Source organism: Choloepus didactylus, chromosome 7 (assembly GCF_015220235.1).
Source record: "Choloepus didactylus isolate mChoDid1 chromosome 7, mChoDid1.pri, whole genome shotgun sequence".
NCBI lineage: Eukaryota > Metazoa > Chordata > Mammalia > Pilosa > Megalonychidae > Choloepus > Choloepus didactylus.
Genome location: NC_051313.1, coordinates 41375110 through 41395549, shown reverse-complemented (window position 1 = coordinate 41395549; position 20440 = coordinate 41375110). Strand labels below are relative to the sequence as shown.

The 20440-nt window shown below is 42.6% G+C and overlaps 1 protein-coding gene across 12 annotated transcripts in view; it reads left to right on the top strand.

The window, feature by feature from the left end:
* The window catches only part of LOC119539130, a 206621-nt gene that overhangs the window by 67655 nt on the left and 118526 nt on the right, over positions 1–20440 (top strand). For all 12 annotated transcript variants that reach the window (XR_005217796.1, XM_037842278.1, XM_037842280.1 and 9 more), the window contains 3 exons: positions 6079–6191; positions 6576–6714; positions 6991–7194. Coding sequence is in view for 11 of the 12 variants with exons in the window: in XM_037842278.1 (XP_037698206.1) it covers positions 6079–6191; positions 6576–6714; positions 6991–7194 (456 nt within the window). In the remaining variant the exon portion in view is untranslated. The remainder of the gene's footprint in view (positions 1–6078; positions 6192–6575; positions 6715–6990; positions 7195–20440) is intronic.

Here is a 20440-nt window from a genome sequence, read left to right as displayed (position 1 = left end):
GGGGGAGAACTAACTCCCTGCTCCTCTCTCTGTTGCTGCTTCGTCCATATGCAGAGGGAGTGGGAGGACCAGGATGGTAGAATGCAGTCTGTGTTTCCACCAAAGTCTATTTTGCGTGCAGTGGCCCACATGTTCAAAAGCGGGGGTGGGGGTGAGGGTAAGAAAACCTTGTCCTCTATTTATTGACTTATAAATGTTCTTGTAATGGACCAAAGGGAAAAAATGTGAGCATTGTATTCTCAAGTGGACTTATGGTAAATAGACCATAAAGAGACTTACGTAGAATACCCGCAGTTTTCAGATTCCAGTGATAGAATAGAGGGGTGACGTGACACAAATAAAAGTCACCCAACATACTAGTGTCATACAAGTTTTCCAGTTTTCCGTTTGTCCATTACTCCAGGGATGCTGCCTTGTCCCAGCAATTGTACCAGGTTCAGCATAGACCCAGTTCCTCGCCCTGGGAAGCAACACAGACAATAAATAAGGGAACAAAGATGTATATTTACATCTCTAACTTGTAGGTGCCATGAAGCAAACCACAGGGGGGCAGAGAACAATGGGGTGAAGATGGGCACGCTCAGATAGAGTGATGAGCCAAGATCTCTCTGAGAGGGGGGCATTCAAGCTGGGGGGAGAAGAAGCCAGTTGTGCAAACAGCCTCAAGAAGAGCTTTCCAAGCAGGGAACAGAAAATAGCACTGGATACCCAGAGGCAAAAACCAGTAGTTTTCCACTTTCCTTCACATTTTCCTGCTGTTGTTTCTTTGTGACCTCAAGTCAAGTGTCACTTTATCCTGTCTCAGGGCACCAGCGTTAGCATAGGGCCATTCTGAATGCTGAATACTAGTGAGACGGGATTAGGAGTCAGTAAAAATGTGGCAGCGGGAGGAGTTGCAGGCATGTGGGTATGACTCTTACAGCTCTATTACTATTTTGCAAGCATGTTAACAGTCAAGGATGAATTTTCTCATCTGTATGCTGGTCAGCATCCTGATTCTGAAGTTGGCATGTGACAGCCAATACTCCGTGAAAAATAACCTTCTGTAAGAAGGAAAGAAATCTCATAGGACTGTCCATTTGACAGGTCTGAGAGAGTGCAACTGCTAATTGTAGCACAACTTCAGACAGCTTCTGATCAATTCTCAGTGAATGCTACTTGCCAATAACCTTTCTTTAGTGATTAGAAAAAAAAAAGCAATTTGTTTTGAAATGGTTTTAGGTTTATAGAAAAGTTACAAAGATTGTTTCCATATACCAGTTTCTCCTTTGTTAAATTAACATCTTAGATTACTGTGGTGCATTCGTCACGCCAAAGGAACCAACACTGGTATGTTACTGTTAACTAAATTAGTCTCTATTTTGATTTCACCAGTTTTTGGATCCAATCCAATGTACCACATGGCATTTAGTCATGACATCTCTCTACTCTCCTCTAGTCTGTGACAGTTTCTCAGTCTTTCCTTGTCTTTCGTGCCCTTGACAGTCTTTAGGAGTAATGTCTAGGTAATCTGTAAATAGCCCCATAATCTGGGTTTGTCTGATGTTTTTCTCATGGATACGTGGGTTTGGAGAAGAATACAACAGGGGTGAAGTGGCCTTCTCATCACATCATAGCAGGGGGACATGATGGCAACATGACATCACTGGTGATAATTATCTCCATCACTTGGTTAAAGAGGTCATGTTTGTCAGGTTTCTCCACTGTAAAGTTACCATTTTTCTCTTTAGGGAGTTTTTTAAATATTAGTTTTAAACTACAGAAATAATAAATCAATGTCCTGTCCTTGTAAAAAATTGAAATATTACTAAAAAATTACTTTCCTTTGACTACCCCACCCCTAATGCTGGTCCCCGTTCCACCTCCTCAGAGGTTATCACTGTTATGGCTTCTGGCCTTTTCAGTGCATTGATATGCATACATATGCCCCCATGCAAAATACGTAGTATAATTTTGTTTTAGTTTTCTATATAAAAGATATATCACACTATGTGGGTATCTTTCTGCAAGTTCGTTTTTTTTTTTTTTTTCAGTCAACAATACATGTTGGAGATCTCTCTCTACTGGTCTTTTAACAGCTGCGTTGTATTTTATTATATGCTACAGATTACACAGCCATTCTCCTGTTAATGGTCATTGCCACTTTTTCTCCTATAAAAATCTGTGCTTACTGAACTTTCTTGAACATGCCTCCTTGCGCACATGTGTGTTTCTCCAGAGTAGATATTTGAAAGTCAATTTTCTGGGTCACAGAACAGGCACATTCAAAAATTTTAATAGATCCTGGCAAAGTGGTTATACCAATTTCTCTCCCACCAACAACTTATGAAAGTACCCATTTTCCCACATCCGTTTTAATATTGAATGTGTTTGTCTAAACCTGGATAATGCTAGTAACATTTCTACCAAAGTTTGAATTGGCCTTTTATTTACCATTAGCATCAAAGCCTGGCCACTCTTTTCTTTAAATGTTTAAGCTACTCAGTTTAAATTCACTTACAGATCTGGATTTGGGGGATAAAGAAAAAAATATCAAGTTTCCTTAAAATTGCTAATTGATGATGTATAACTAGAAAGAGATAATTCTGGTCAAAATAGCATTTTTGGATTATCCCTCTGAAAAAAAAATTTTAATAATTGAACTATAGTCCTGATCAGAGAAAGAAATGGACAAATGTAATGGATTGAATTGTATCCTCCCAAAAGATAGGTTCAAGTCCTTACCGCTGGTCCTGTAAATGTGACTGGATTGTGAAGGTGTTATTCGTTAAGATGAGGGTAAACTGGATTTGGGTGGGCCCTTAATCCAATATGACTAGTGTCCTTATAAGCAGGGGAAATATGGACACAGGCAATAAGAGAGATAGAGAAAAGGATGGCCATGTAAGTTATGCTGCCACAAGCCAAGGAGTGTCGTTGGTTGCCAGCCACCCACTGGAAACCAGGAGAGAGGATGGAAGAGATTCTCCCCTTTAAGAGGAAGCACAGCCCTGATACCTTGATTCCAGATGCCTAGCCTCCAGAACTATCAGACAACACATTTCTGTTGTTGAAGCCACCCAGTTTATAGTACTTTCTTATAGTAGCCCTGGCAAACTGAAACAACCAGCTAGCCCTGGCTCCATCCGAACCTGTCATTCTGTTATATCAAGTTACTGCGTGGGATGCCACTCCCTAGGGAAACGCCTGTTTATTAAAAGGGCTCTCACTGGCCACACCAAGGAGGGAAGAAGGGGAAGAGTCATCATTTTCCCCTATGCTACTGCTCCCTCCATTTCCAGAAATAGTGCAATATGAATGAGTGCATAGCATACTTTTGCAAAAGTGACACTGGATACAAGTAGCTCTGATATGCAAGAAGATCAAGGAAAACACACATTTTTTTGTATGTGGTTTTCTTCAGCAAATTTATCATAGAAAGTTTGGAAAATATAAAAGAGAATAAAAATCACTCAAAATTTGATCAACCAAATATAACAACAGTATTGTTAACATTCAGTGTATATCCTTCTAGTCTTTTTTTTTTCTGTGCACAAACACATGCATAAGATGTCAAGACATTCTGAAGGTGAGAGACATGTAATAGACAGATTCACCTGTCCTCTAATTATTCTCCCCACCCCCACTAGCCCTGTCAACTTTGCAGGAAAAAATAAAGAGAGATTTGCAATCCTTGGGAATCTGACAGAAATGTCAAAATACATTAACTCAGCCATGCTGGCAGAGACACCACCACAGGAAGAATAAATGTCAAAGGATTTAACCTGCCCGGGAAGAAAGAATGAATGCAGATGGTGTTGACCTTCTGGAGTCTGTTTAGCCCTGCTGCTCGCCTACACTAGCTCCACTTCTCTTAGAGGAATACATTTACAGACTTTTAAAATTTCCTGAGCAGTTTACTTTTGTGGGTTGTGGTTTGCTCTCCTTTCCTGGAGGATGCTGGGCTCTCTCTTTTCACTCACCCCAGTCTGCCCGCCCACCCCTCCCCCCCACCCCCCCCCCCCCCCCCACCCCGCCTTGCTTTCTTCCTGGCACTCCTCCTGTCCAGCAGTGCATTTGTGGTTTATTTGGTCATTCCTTCAAAGTGTCTTTCTCTGTAACTCTACGTCACCTTTCTGTCCCTTCCTTTGTAATTCTGGGTAATTTCAGAAGCCAGTGAAAGAGTCACAATCCCACCGGAGAAAGGATGTGGCTTGGAGCCTTCCCTCTGGGGCCACACCAGGCAATGCTGAACTATAACCCCAGAGCACTGCAGACCCAGGGGGCAAATGCTCTGTAGAGCCTCTCTCACCTGAAATTCATAGAAAGTGTCAAAATTCACCTCCCCTCAGGGAGTATCTGCTTCCCTACTAATAATTTTTTTAAATCGCACAGGTTCTCCTCACTTTGGGATGATAGTCTTGTGATTCTGTATTAAGGAAAAGGAATGTGCCATGTCACCTCCCAGGGTCTTGGGCACAGAAATGCACCAATGTACACACCCACCCAGAACACCAGGGAGCTTCCTCCACCCACAGGCGGAAAGGGAAGCCACGTAACGATACCCAGTCGGACAACTGTCTGTCTTACCTACTCTTCCTTATAAACCTGCCCAAATGCTCTTTCCCACTGCCTGTTATGAAGCCTGGAAGTCTGTCTTTAGAGTCTTGATTAGGTCTTGGCTAGAGCTCAATTAGATTTGACTGTTGGTCATAGTAAAACACAAAATAACAGAGGATTAAACAAGGTGGAAATTTCTCTCCCTCATAATAACACACAGGGGTAGGAAGTACAGAGTTGGTGCAGTGGCTCTGCTCCATGGAGTCCTTGGGACCCTGGTTCCTTCTATCCCAGGGTTCTGCCAAATGTGGCCTCCATACCTGAAATCATCACATAGTCTGAGATGGAGCTCCCAGTTTCACATTTGTGTCATAATCAGCAGATGGAGAATGGCAGTGGGGAAGCTGCCCATTAAGGGAAATTCTCAGAAGCTGCCACATGACACTTTCATTTCCATTATGCTGGCCAGAACTTAGTCACATGGCTATTCCTAGCTGCAAAAGAGGCTTGGAAATATCATCTTTTTTCTGAGTGGCCATGTGCCAAGATTAATATTCAATTTCTGTGGGAAAAGAGGAAAACCAGTAGTGGGGAACAACCAGCAGTTTCTGCCATAAGGACTTTTTGGAATTTCAGGAACCAACTATAAACTGAGAGGGGGGATTCTGCTTTAAACCATTGCCACTCAGTGTTTTAGGGGGGTTCAGTGCCACTACGAAAGAGCGGGCCTGATGGGAGTAGGATATATGCCCAGGAACAGGCAGAGAGGCCAACTAAGAAGGAGGCTTCCTGGATGGTCAGGGGCAGGACCGTAGATGAACATCACCTTCTTCACAGTTTTCTTGGATCCTGAGTGCATAACCACATCCCTCTCAGCATCAGGAAAGGTGACTTTGGAAAAAAGTGTAAAACAGGAATTCTGTGATACATCCTGCAAGGCTAACTGATGGCTGCAATTCATGACAGAGAACTAGCATCTACTGAGCACCTGTGTGGTGGCAGGCACTGAGCTGGCAGCTTTCTATCCATTCGATCATCGAACTCTCACTGCAACGTATTGTCATTTTCCATTTTTAAAATGTGGAAATGGGCTGGAGACTTTAAATGTCTAGGTCATATAGCTAACAAGTAGGAAGAGAGTTTTAATCCACTGACCTCTCTCAGGGTGGAACAAGACTAGTTTAGAGAGGCTCAAGGTTACAAGCATATAGGTTCTCGAAAACGTGTATACCAACTTTTTGTAAAATGAATTATCCAGAAGGCAGCAGCGGGAGAGGAGGGGGGCTGCTATTTAAAAGCCATGAATACTTCTGTAAAACTAAGACTTATTTAGTAATGACAAAAAGACAGTGACCCCCTCCCTATTTTATTTTAGAAATCCAGATCTTCATATGTCAGATTTAAATGAATCAAGATCCTCTACTTGTTCATCTAAATATGCAAGGATCAGAAGGTTAAATTTTCTGATGACTCAACTATGATTTTGTTAATAGTATTGCAAATGTTGTATCATTCTATTAATGTTACTTTTTTTGATAGAATGAAATTATGAAGGAAGACGACTTCTCGATGGACCAAAATGAAAGTGACCTAGCACAAAGAAGTCTCAGCCAACATGCTGGTGGGCCTTGCACACAGAAAAAGGAGACAGGGTAAAATTAAACCATTTTATTGGTGATTCAAGGAAATGGATTAAGACATTGTAGAGAAAATTGAGTGACTGATTAATATGTAGCTTACATGTTAACTCAAAAATATTTGAAGCTAGAATGAAAGCAAGACTGTTAAGGCAGGTCAGACAACAAAATTAATGTTTCACCCTAGGACTGGGTTTTCAACAAAAATAATAAAATAAATTTGTCTGTCTTTTCTTTTTATATTTATATCCCTTGGTATATAAATTATTCCCTTCAGTGTATGTTTAAAGTGTAGCCATTCTGAAACTTCCATTAAGATTAACAAAATGACTTTTCAATTTAGCATACAAGAATTTTCCAAACCACTTTGGGGTAAAAAATATTTATTGTCTGTTAAAGGTACACCTATGTAATGACCCTACAACTGCTGGGATTGGATGATGGTGGGGCAGAGCCCAGGGATAGGAATCCTGTCCTGATGAGAGGAGCCTACTTGTCCTTTCTGTACCTGCGCCACCTGCGGATCAGGGAGCTGAAGGTAAGTGCGTGGCCCAGCACACTGGTTTCAGGCATCTGAAATGTCTGGTTTTCTAGAAAGGAGGCATTCCTACCATGCCGGTACAACACATTTGTACACCATGGCCATTTGTTCTGATTCTTATATGAAAATAGCACCTGACTGGAGTGGTGTGTTACTTTCTCAGCAGTGGGGTTGACCAGCCACCCTCATCCCTACTCTCCCCATCAAGTTTTACTCTGTGGAGTGGGTCTCGGCAAAGGACAGGGTCCTGATCCTCTTCTTTCTTTGTTTCAGCGCACCTGCTTAGGAATTCTGAACTATTTCAGGTCTGTTGAGCGAACCCTGACAATCAACACTTCAGGTCTTATGTTGGTTGCAGGGAACCTGGTCTCCACCGTGGAAGATACTTCCTGGATAAATACTGCAAAAGGAGGTTTGGGTACCTTCCAAGGCCTAAAAGCTCACTGCTATGTCCATTGTACGCCTGCTGACCACAAGGTGAGGCATTCTCCTACAATTATTTCTTCCTTGATTATCCTCTCTCACAGGCCACCTTATTCTTAGAAACTAAAGTCAGTTAACTGATGGGAGGAGAGGGGAGGGATTCTTCGCAATAAAATGTCAGGTCCACTTGAAAATAGGGCAAAGGCAGAGAGCACTGTAAAACAGCTCAGGAGGCCATAGTAGGAAGGAGGGCATTTCAGCTACTGGTTTGTTGACTTAACCATGAACTAGGCATGAGAATCCCTTTGTGGTTTCCTGAACTGAGAACCATATGTCTATATGGATAAGTTCTTATCTGACCCTCTTTGGCATCTGGAACCTCTTTGCCAGAGGTACCTTTTTGCCTCTTTCCTGTTTTCTAAGCCCCAAATGAAGAAAAAAATTCAAAACAAAGGTAGGAAAAATTTGAAAGTACTGAATTGTTTTGGTTTTCTAAAGCTGCTGGATTGCAATATGCCAGAAATAGACCGGCTTTTACACAGGGAATTTATTAGGCTACAAATTTACAGTTGTAAGACCATAAAAGTGTCCACACAAAGGCATCAACAAGAGGATGCCTTCATTGAAGAAAAGCCAATGGCGTCCAGAACACCTCTGTCAGCTGGGAAGGCATGTGGCTGGTGTCTACTGGTCCTTTTTTCCTGGGTTTCATTGCTTTCAGCTTCTGATTCCAGTGGCTTTCTCTGTAAGCACATGTGGGTTCTTACTTACCTTCTCTGGGGCAAATTCTGGGCTTCACCCTTAGTTTAGCATCTCCAAACATCTTTCTGTCTGCATCTCCAAACGTCTGAGTCTGTGTGGGCTCTGGGCTCTCTCTCTCTCTCTCTCTCTATTAAGGAATCCAGTAAACTAATTAAGATCCACCTTGAATAGGTGGGGTCACATCTCCATGGAAATAATTTAATCAAAAGGTCCCACCCACAATTGGGCAGGTCACATCTCCACGGAAACATCCTAATCAAAAGATCCCATCCACAATAAGTCTGTACCTGCAAGATCGGATTAAAAAAACATGGCTTTTCTGGGGTACATAACAGTTTCAAGCCAGTACACAAGCAATAAAAAAGTCTTTTATTCCTCCAAAAACCTGTTTGCACCTTGGTGCTTTTGCTGTCTCCTGAATATGTTTTTCTATAAAGTCTATAAAGTTTCCACCCTGCCTAACAAAAGGTCAGTAAGACAAAATCCACATCCCCTTTTTAGTCAAGAAGATGTTCTCAATCCCATGATGCTGGGTCCAGATTCATCCCTGGGAGACATATCCTGTGTTGCCAGGGAGATTTACACCCCTGGGAATCAGGTCCCATGTAGGGGTGGAGGGCAGTGGGTTCATCTGCTGAGTTGGCTTAGCTAGAGAGAGAGAGGGCCACATCTGAGCAACAAAGAGGTACTCAGAGGAGACTCTTACCACAATTATCAGCAGGTTTAGCCTCTCCTTTACAGTAATGAGCTTCGTAAGGACAAGTCCCATGATAGAGGGCTTGTCACATCAAACTGCCAGTCCTCAATGTTTTTGAGAACATCAGCAACAATCCAGGTGAGGAAGCCCAACACCTCTGCATTTTCCCCCAGCGCCTCAGGGATCCCTGCATATATATTTTTATTCTCTGGGAGTAATACACTTTTAAAGCAAACACACCTATAAAACAAACATGCTCTCTTGCTAATATTGATCCTGCATCATGCCACAACTGTGGTGTGTAATTATGCTAATAGAATTTTTAAAATCTTTCTTCCCAAAGACCCCTATCCCAGTTTGTTTGTTTGGGGATGGGGTGGGAGTGGGGGGATGAAAATAAAGGTGGGAAGGGGAGACAAATCCTATCCCTCCCCATTGATTGTATGAAGAGCTTCTCAAGACTAATGCAATATTTCCTTTCCTACGTGCTCATAAATGATAGGTTATCAGGACCCTTGAAAGCTACGAGCTGCTACCACTTCAGTGTAAGAAACTTAAGGAAGTGACCTTCTGTCAGTGCCTTATAGGACCATGTGGTTTAGCTGTACTCTAAAGTACAGCTTTGTCAGCCTTTACACCTTTGCACTAGCCTTTATACCTTGTCAGCCTTTACCCCGGAATATCCAGACCTGACTGGCTGCATGATTCCTGTGTAGGGTATGGGAGGCTCAGATGCTAACATATTAAGCCAAGGCTGCTGGGAGAAAGACCACTGAGCTCACCAGCCCAGTGAGCTGATATCAGAGAAGTCTCAAAGAAAGTGTCTTAGTTTCCTAGGATTGCTGTAACAAAGTACTACAAACTAGATACCTTGAAATAAAGAAACTATTGTCTCACAGTTCTGGAGGCTAGAAATCTGAAGTCAAGTCTCCCTCTGAAGCCTCTAGGGAAGAACCTGTCAAGGAGACAGGAGACAGGTTTAGCCACACTTCTCTCCTGGTTTCTGTTGGTGGCCAGCAATCCTTGGTGTTCCTTGACTTGCGATATAACTCAATCACTGCTCCGCTCTCACACGGCCAACTTCTCTCTGTGTCTATCTGTGTGCACTTTGCCCTTCATAAGGCCACCAGTCCTATTGGATCCAGGCCCACTCTAATCGTTTGGCCTCATCTTTACTAGACACAACTCCAACGACCCTATTTCCACCTGGTGTCACATTCACGGGATCAGGGATTAGGACTTGAACACATCTTTTTGGGGGACATGGTTCAACCCATAACAGATGGAGACCCCTTCCCTGGTTCTTTTCCCACGAGGAAGGTCTTGGACTATTGTTAACAAATGTTCACTAAACAACAATATCAGGAAAGGAGAGCACCTACAACCTGTCGTGGACACCTTGCCTATTTAAGGGCATGTGCCAGAGTGGAAAAAGCCTCAGAATGAGAGGCAGCAGGCTTTTTCTGCTAGCTTGACCTTGAGCATGTCTCTTCAGTCATGGAGGCCTGACACCCCATGGCATGTCCAGGATCTGTCTGAACTTGACATGCAATTGTTACCGAGCAAGGGCTCACTGCTAATGTGCACAGAAACTCATACTATGACATTGGGGTTTTGAGAAAAGAAAGAATTTTATTTCAGGGTTGACTGGCAAGGAGACAGGAGGCAATCTCAAATCTGTCTCCCCAATTCAAGAACTAAGGGAGGGTTATGGGATGGAAACAAAGGGAGGAGGGGACAGTGATGGGGATTCAGGATGGCATATATTTTGATTGGGTATTTATAGGATTGTCTATATATGGTAGAAATATGCCAGTGGGGTGCGTCTTATCTTCCTTTTGAGGGACCCCTCACATTTTATTTGCTTCTAATGACTCCTCATCCCCGTAACCTTAATTCTGAGGACAGTGATTCTTGTTCCTAGTGTCTCAGGGGTTGTTCAAGGGCAAGGGCTCCGTGTGTCTGTGTCTGTGCATGCTCTGTTGGCGGCTGAGTTTGACTGTGGCTAAGTTTGAATGCTTGTAAGACAAACTCAGGAAAGATTTTTAGTAATAGGAGAGGAAGGAATTTGATAAGCAGCAGGTTTTGGCCTGAATCTGGTTTTTTGGTTAGGATTCCTAGCTATTTGGCTATGGTTTCAGTAACAGAGGCTGTTGTGAAGAAATAGTGGGAGATGGGGATGCAGAGAAACACGGGCCAGACTGTGAAGGGCTGGGCTGTCTTTAGGGGGTGGGACTGATTACAAGGTTAGTGGGAAACAGGGAAGAATTTTAAATAGGAGAATGGCTCATCTCATTGCTTTGCAAATTTTTTGTGGATATTTGCCCCAAGGTAATCATGTTTATTCCCTTGTTTGTCATCCTTTATGAGTTTCCTGTTTATCACAAGATAAAGTCCAAGCTCCTTGGAGAAGTTTACAAGTCCAGGTTCAATCTAGTCCCTGTCAACCTCAATTCCCCTCCTCCCCACAACTGTCCCCACTGCTATCCTTCCCAGATGGGCAAAGCTGATCATGCCTCTGGGCTTTGTACATACTAGCCCCTTTGTCCCTACCCTTCTCTCCTTAGTAACTTCTTACTCTTATTCCGGATTCCAGAGTCCATTTGGGTATCACTCTGAGAAGCCTTCCTTGACATCTCTATGCAGAGCTAAATGTTTCTCCCCATGACTTATCTGCCTCCATTACACCCCTCAGCTCATCCCCATACTCAGCTGTTGGCTTATCTGCTCCCCATAGGCTGTGAGCTATTCATTCATTCATTCATTTTTTTCCACAAATGCTGTTATCAGTAAATATACAAGGCACTCTTCTAGGGACTGGGAATACAGCAGTGAACAAAAGAGGCACAAATCCATGTCCTCATGGGACTTATCTAATGGAGAGAGACAGTATTTAAATAAGTAAGTAGCATGTATAGAATGTCTGATGGTTTGACAACAATGCTTTTCCAGACTTCCTAGCCCCTTGCAGTTTGGTGGGGCCTTGTGCCTAGTTTTGACCAGTGTACTGTAAGCAGAAAAAGTATGTGTCACTTCCAGTCCAAAGCATTTAGGAGCTGGTCCATGACCCTGCAGCTCTCTTCACCTGCTGAAACCAAGTGAAGGCACATGTTAAGAAGGTCAAGCCACCAGATGGAAACCTCCTGGATCCCTGGGTTACTACTGGAAGACAGTTGCCTAGAAAGCCACTGATCCAGAAATGGGCTCTGCATTACTGAGAAATACATTTTAAGTGTTAGACCACAGAACTCTGGAACTATTTAGCACAGGATAACTCAACTTTTCTGGACTAGTAAAGATATTTGTAGGTGCTATTGAGAAAACTTAGGGAAGGAAAGGGAGATGGAGAGTGCTGGAGGGGTGTGGGTTGTTACCATTGTTAATAGTGTGATCAGGGAAGGCTCTACCAAGAAGGTAATATTTGAGGAAAGAGCTTAAGGAAATAAGGTAGCAAACTATGTGACTCTGTGGGAGAAGAGTGCCAGGCAGACAGGAGCACCGATGCAGAGGCTCTGGGGCCTAGCAGTGTTGCAGGAATGGTAAGGAGTTTAGTGTGGCTGGAATAGAATGAATGAGGGAGAAAGCATTAAAAAATGAGGTCAGGAAGATGGGGAGCAGGTTATGCAGGGCCTTGTGGATCATCGCCAGGGCTTTGGCTGTGACTCCGAATGAACTTTAAGTTGAAGAGTGATGTGATCTGAGTTACATTTGAGCACTCATGCTGCTGTGCTGGGAACAGACTGAAAGTACTCAAGGGCTGAAGCAGGGATATTAGTTGGAAGGCTATTGCATTGATCACACTAAAGATGACATGTCTGAGAAGAGGGCATGGAGAGAAATGGTGAGATTCTGGATATATTTTGAAGGCACAGCCAGCATAATTTTCTGACAGATGGGATGTGGGATGTGAGAAAAAGAGAAGGCAAGGTTTTGGCCTGCACATCTGGAAGTTTGGAATTGTCATCAACTGAGATATGGATGGAGTAGGTTTGCTGGGAAGATCAGGATCTCAGTTTATGACATGGAAAGTTTGAGATGCCTACTAAAAGTTCATGTGGAAAAAGGAAGTGGAGAGTTGGGCATATGTCTTACACATAGTAGGTATTTAATAAATGTTTATTAGATGAAAGAAAGGTCTACTCATAGATTGTGAGATTACAAAAAAGATAATGTGTATGAAAGTTCTTTGAAAAGTATGTCATGCTCTCAAAGACAGAACAATTAGCTATGATAATATTATACTCTACAGAAAAGGAGGAAACAGAGTAGAAAATATATTTGATTTTCTTTTTACAAGATTTTAAAAGATTGTAGCCAATGGATTGAATCAATCATGAAAACAAACAAACAAACAAAAAAAACTTTGATGATGGAATTCTTGGGCTGAACTATAACTCAAATTGTTATCTGAGTTAGAAAAAGGTAAGCTAGTCAGAGAAGTATTGTCTACATTGCTGCATTGCTCGAAAGTCTAAAGTTCATATTAGCAAGTGATGGCTAAAACCACCAAGGTAAAAAGAATGAACGATAGGCCACCAATTTGACTATAGTTACTATTTTCAGCAAATAGTTATCTTGGCATTAATTTTCAGACTTAAAAACATATGAATCATTCCAAAGATCGGACTATTTTCTTCCCCAAACAGATAATTATTGCCCTCCCCTTCCTGCCACTCCTCCAAGCATAACATTGAAGGATCAACTCTCTAGACCACAAAACCTTCAGAAGAAGGGTCTTCACATGGCCACAGAGGAAGTTAAAATGAAAAGGAACTAAGGAAATATATAGTAACTAATCTGTAACCCTGTATGAAGCAACTTGGTCATCTTGTCTTCACCGTACATCTCCTGTGGACATAATGCACATTTCAGAGACACTAACTGAAGAAGTGAAAGAGCAAAGAACATGGGAAAGAGGAATATCTATGTCTAAAGGAAGGGCTTGAACAATGCAGCAGAGGTGGAGAGAGTGGGGGAAAAAGTCATTTAAATAGATGATAGCATTGCAGTCAGCATCAACACTGCTATTGCTTTCCATAAGCTCCAGAAAATGATCCAGTAGCCATGTCCTTAAGATCTTATAAGATTCCCCTGTGCAATAACATTGGGAAAGGTCTTCTCCAATAAAGTGGATAATGTATACTACATTCTGCTGTTTTGGATATATTATATCCCCCAAAAGCCATGTTTTAATCCAATCTCATGGTATATATTTGGATTAGGTGTTTCCATGGAAATGTGACTCACCTAACCATAGATGAAACATTTAGATTAGATGTTCCCATGGAGATTTGACCCCGTCCATTCAGTGTAGGTCTTGATTAATTTACTGGAGTCCTCTAAAAGGAGCTTGCACAGAGAGCAGAGAGAGGAAAACACCCTGGGATGTGAGAGACCCAGATGCTGCCTGATGCTTAGAGATGCTTGGAGATGTGGACAGAAGGAAGCTTGGAGATGCTAACCTAAGAGAAGCCAGAGACATTTTGGAGAAAGCCATTTTGAAACACATCCCAGGAGCAAAGGAAGAGCAGACACCAGCCATGTGCCTTCCCAGCTGACAGAGGTTTGCCGAATGCCATCAGCCATTCTTCAGTGAAGGTATCCTCTTGTTGATACCTTAGTTTGGACATTTTTATGGTCTTAGGACTGTAAATTTGTAACCAAATAAACCCCCTTTATAAAAGCCAGTCCATTTCTGGTATTTTGCATAATAGCAGCATTAGCAAACTGGAACGTACATTAAGTCGTCCCTTTTTTCTTCAATGGAAAGCTCCTTTTGCATAATAGGTGATAGGAGCTAAATGCAAACAGAAGCCAACATGCTAATTTATAAATCTAAGCAAGCTGTTTAATTTTTGTATGTGACATGTCATTTTCTCAGCATCTTCTCTTTTTTCCACTGGTGCCTATTATTTTATAAGAAACAATAATTTCACTGTTAGAATTCTAGTAGAAGGAAGCTCCTGATTATATAACAAGTTCTATGTCTAAAGGATAGCAAAAGCAAAGCAAAAATAAACTACAAGAAGAATGCTTAACTATGAAATATCCTTTTGATAGACTATTATGAGCCATAGCTATTAATTAGAAATACTCACACTTTTACTTATCAGAAGATTTCTAAGTTTCTGCTTGAATGATTAAGAATCTAGAATTGATTGGGCAATTCATTAAAAAAGAGTCTCTTCAGGGAAATTGAGTATTTCATCATCTGGTATACTTGTAATTGCACATAAAAACTAATAATAGAACCATAGAACTGAAAGACCCAGAATGTGCCCCTCATCCACCTTTCTGATATTGGCAATTAACCATCTAAGCAGATTACAATCGGCTCTGTTTGTGAAGGTTCCAGAGGAGTTCCTGTAATTTCACAACAAGCAATGCCACTTATACAAACTTACTGACAGGTCTACTGGAAGCCAGGATATAATGACTGCATAAAATTTATAGATCAATGGGTTCTATCCAACAACTGACTACTTTTACTTAGCAAAGTTTTTGTGTTGTAAGAATTCATAGATGGGGACAAAAGATTGGGAGACATTGGTTCCATAGTTTAAATGACTCATGAATAACAACTAAGAAAACCAGATTTTCTTAACATTACTGTACTAGGCCAGTTTTTCTCAATTGTCCCTCCTCCATTTCATTTCCAAAGAAATGTTAATACCAAGGATACACCATATATCTGCTTATGTACATTATGCATATCTGTGTATTATACTTAAAAAGAGTAAGGTTTTTGCCCTTCAAAAACCACTTTCTACCACGAACATTCTCACCCTTATGGGGAATGCATGTGTTAGGCTGTAGTGACATGAGATCAGAATCTATGAAAGGAAAATACAAGATTTCTGACTTGTATATATTAAAAGTACAGGTGGGGTTTATAAAATCATAGACAAATTTAAATCATATAAAAAACCACTCATCTATTCATCCATTCTTTTATTTAATAGATATTTTCTAAGTACCTACTATATGTTGGACCCTGTGCTAGGCACTGAGAATACAATGCTGAATAAAAATAGGCATGTTCTTTATGCCCATAGTACTTATAATCCAGGGGTGAGACAAATATTGGTCAGTAATGACACAAATAATGTAAAACAGCAACTGCAGTAAATGCTTCAAAAGAGAGATACTTGGTGATAGAGGGAAGCCAGGGGAACCTCCCTGAGGAAGAGATAGCTGAGCTAAGATAGGAAGATGAAGAGGCCTAAGAGGAAAAGAGGGGAGGGAGACTTTTCCAAGGAGAGAGGACAGCATGTACAAAGGACCTGTGGCTGGAGGAAGCATAGAACTCACAAGGAACCGAAAGAAAACATGAGTGACTGGAACACAACAATCCAAGCAGAAAGTGATGCAAAGTGGAACTAGCCCAGGGTTTTTCAACCACAACACTATGGACATTTGGAGCCTGAGGATTCCTTGTTGTGGGGACTGTCCTGTACATTATAGGATGTTTAGCAGCATCCCTGGTCTCTATCCGCTATATGCCAGTATTACCTCCTCCTAGTTGCGAGAACCAAAAATGTCTCCAGATATTACAAAATGTCTTCTGGGGGAAGCACTGGGTGGGAGGGATCACTCTCCTTTAAGAACCACTATGTTAGAGAGACCGACAGGGGCCAGACCATGGAGGCCCTTTTAAGGAATTCTGCTTTATCCTGTGAGTAATGGGAAGCCTTTTAGGAGTATTATGGAGGTGTGGGGAGTGAAGATGGTATAATCAGAATTGCATTTCTGAAAGATCCTCTGCCAGCAGTGAGGAAAATGGGTGGGCGGGAAAGGCCAGGCCAGAGGGGACATGGATAGACCAATTAAGAGGCTGGACCAGTTTGAAGCTCTTAATCTAGTCCTGGTGAAAGACATTGACAGCTTATACTACGGTGGTGGGTGGTAGAGATGGAAAGAAGTGGATGGATTTGAATGACAGGAAGTAAAATCAGCAGGACTTGAAGATAGATTGGATCTATGTTGGGGTGAGACCAAGAGGGATATCAAGAATGATTCATGCTAGCAGAAGTGGACAGTTGGTGCTATTTACTAAATTGGGAAGCTGGAGATGCCCTAGTTTTGTGGGAGAAAATCACATGATTTGATCATGTTAAATTTGAGGTGTCTTTGACACCTCCCGGAAGAGATGCCAAACAGGTAATTGGATATATGAGTCTGGAGCTCAAGAAGATCTGGAATGAAGATATAAATCTGGGAGCCAAAGGCCTAAAGATGGTCATCTCATCTGTGAATATGTACGTGGTCTCCTAGGCAAAGAATATAAGAGGAAAAAATGAGGTTCTAGGACTGGGGCTGAAGTCTTGCCATCATTTAATGGCCTGACCAGGAAAAATGCACCTGAAGGCCTCCGAGAAAGAATGGCTATAAAGTTGGGTGGGATCAAAGAAAGCAAGGAGTCCCAGAAGCCCAGGGAAGAGAATGAGTCAAGAAGCAGTGAGTGCTGAACTTTATCAGATACTAGTGAGAGATTAGGAAAGACGATTAAGGAAAGTCTTTGGCTATAGAGGAAAGGTCATTGGTGGCCTTAGCAAGAGAGGTTTTGTTGGCTATAGAGGAAAGGTCATTAGTGGCCTTAGCAAGAGAGGTTTTGGTGGCTTGATGGGTCCAGGGTCCAGAGTCCAGATGGGAATGAGTTGAGGAATGAGTAAGAAGTAAGAAGTAAGGAAATGGAGACAGTGAGGATGGGGAGTTTCCATCATGCGGGGGAGGAGAGAGAGGGTAAGATCTGGGGAAGGGTGTGAGGATGTTTTAAAATGAGAGGGATGTCTGGAACTTTGGGTACCTGTATGACACGTGAGGCTCAGAGCTAGAGCTCGGCAGCTATGAACATCAGTATTAGCACATACAGCAACTGTTTAAAAAGCTGAAAAAGAGTCTAGACTTCAATCAGAGATATGAATGAAGCAGATCTGGTTAGGACTAGGGCAAACTGGGCCAAAGGGTAAAGGATGATACTGACTGTGTTTTAAAACTTCAGCTTCCATGTGAGACCAAGGGAAGAGATGGTTATCTGGAGCAGGAGCTATATTTTCTGTAGTACACTAAACAATTTAACTTGTACAGTCAGCTTTTTCAAACACCATGATTACATGGAACTTTGAACAGGAAGTGAGATCTGGTATGTTTGCACAGGTTGGTGTGAAATAGCGACACATCCCAGAGTAATTCGAGCAGAGAATAAAAGTATATATGCAGGGCCCCCCTGAAGAGCTGGGGGGAAATGCTGAAGTGTTGGACTTCCTCACCTGGATTGTTGCTGATGTTCTAAAAAATATCGAGGACTGATGGTTTGGTATGCTGAGCGCTCTATCGTGGGGCTTGCCCTCGTGAGGCTTGTTGCTGCAAAGGAGAGGCTGAATTTGCTTATAACTGTGCCTAAGAGTCTCCCCCTGAGTACCTCTTTGTGCTCAGATGAGGCCCTCTCTCTCTAGCTAGGCCAACTCGGCAGGTGAACTCACTGACCTGACTCCCAGGGGTGTAAATCTCCCTGACAATGCAGGATATGACTCCCAGGGATGAACCTGGACCCAGCATCATGGGATTGAGAACACCTTCTTAACCAAAAGGGGGATGTGAAATGAAACAAAATAAAGCTTCAGTGGCTGAGAGATTTCAAATGGAGTTGAGAGGTCACTCTGGTGGACATTCTTATACGCTGTATAGATAATACTTTTTAGGTTTTAATGTACTGGAATAGCTAGAAGTAAATACCTGAAACTATCAAACTCCAACCCAGTAGCCTTGACTCTTAAAGACAATTGTGAAACAATGTAGCTTACAAGGGGTGACAGTGTGATTATGAAAACCTGGTGGATCACACTCCCTTTATCCACTGTATGGATGGATGGGTAGAAAAATGGGGAGAAAAACTAAATGAAAAATAGGGTGGGATGGGGGGGATGATTTGGGTATTCTTTTTTACTTTTGTTTTTTATTCTTATTCTGTTTCTTTCTGGTGTAAGGAAAATGTTCAAAAATAGATTGGGGTGATGAATGCACAACTATATGATGGTACTGTGAACAGTTGATTGTACACCATGGATGATTTAATGGTATGTGAATATATCTCAATAAAACTGAATTTTAAAAAATGAGAGGGATGTGAGCATGTTTCAGTGTCAATTGGGAAATATCCAGTTAGAGGAGAACGATATACCTGAAGGAGAAAGGATGCTTTCTGAGGGAAGGGATGGGGTCAAAGCACAGAGAGGCAATGACCTTAGAGGAGGTGAACAGCATCATCCTCTACTGTGCAGGAACAAAGAGAGGAGAAGCAGAAAGCTGTGGTTTGTGCGTGTGAGACAGAAGCTGAGAGATTTCTGCTGAGGGTGAGGGGAGGCTGAGTGGTGGGCAGAGTGGGTTCAGGGGCTTGAGGAGAGTGGGAAAAGTTTGAAAATAGAATTTTTATTAAGAATAATGGGGCAAGATTCAAAACAACTGGCCAAAGATGGCTGACTGGTGAGCTGTATGTTTTAGTTACTCCTCCAGGAAAGTAGGTAGAAAGCCAGGAACTGCATGGACTGGACACCACAGAGCAATCTGACTTTGGGCATACTTCATACAACACTCATGAAAACGTGGAACTGCTGAGAGCAGCGAAATCTGTAAGTTTTTCCAGCCAGGGAACCCGCACCCCTCCCTGCCAGGCTCAGTCCTGTGGGAGGAGGGGCTATCAGCTCCGGGAAGGAAAAGGGAGAACTGCAGTGGCAGCCCTTATCGGAAACTCATTCTACTGATCCAAACTCCAACCATAGATAGACTGAGACCAGACACCAGAGAATCTGAGAGCAGCCAGCCCAGCAGAGAGGAGACAGGCATAGAAAAAAACAGCACGAAAAACTCCAAAATTAAAAGCGGAGAGTTTTTGGAGTTCTGGTGAACATAGAAAGGGGAAGGGCAGAGCTCAGGCCCTGAGGCTCATATGCAAATCCCGAAGAAAAGTTGATCTCTCTGCCCTGTGGACCTTTCCTTAATGGCCCTAATTGCTTTGTCTCTTAGCATTTCAATAACCCATTAGATCTGTGAAGAGGGCCCCCTTTTTTTTTTTAATCCTTTTTTCTTTTTCTAAAACAATTACTTTAAGAAGCCCAATACAGAAAGCTTCAAAGACTTGCAATTTGGACAGGTCAAGACAAGAGCAGAACTAAGAGAGCTCTGAGACAAAAGGCAATAATCCAGTGGCTGAGAAAATTCACTAAACACCACAACTTCCCAAGAAAAGGGGAGTGTCCGCTCACAGCCATCATCCTGGTGGACAGGAAACACTCCTGCCCATCGCCAGCCCCATAGCCCAGAGCTGCCCCACACAACCCAGTGTGACAGAAGTGCTTCAAATAACAGGCACACACCACAAAACTGGGCATGGACATTAGCCATCCCTGCAACCTCAGTTGATTGTCCCAGAGTTGGGAAGGTGGAGCAGTGTGAATTAACAAAGCCCCATTCAGCCATCACTTCAGCAGACTGGGAGCCTCCCTACACAGCCCAGCAGCCCAGAACTGCCCTGGGGGGATGGCACTCACCTGTGACATAGCACAGTCATCCCTCAACAGAGGACCAGGGGGTGCACGGCCTGGAAGAGGGACCCACTCGCAAGTCTCAGGAGCCATACACCAATACCAAGGACTTGTGGGTCAGTGGCAGAGACAAACTGTGGCAGGACTGAACTGAAGGATTAGACTATTGCAGCAGCTTTAAAACTCCAGGATCACCAGGGAGATTTGATTGTTAGAGGCACCCCCCCCCCCTCCCTGACTGCCCAGAATCATGCCCCATATACAGGGCGGGCAACACCAACTACACACGCAAGCTTGGTAC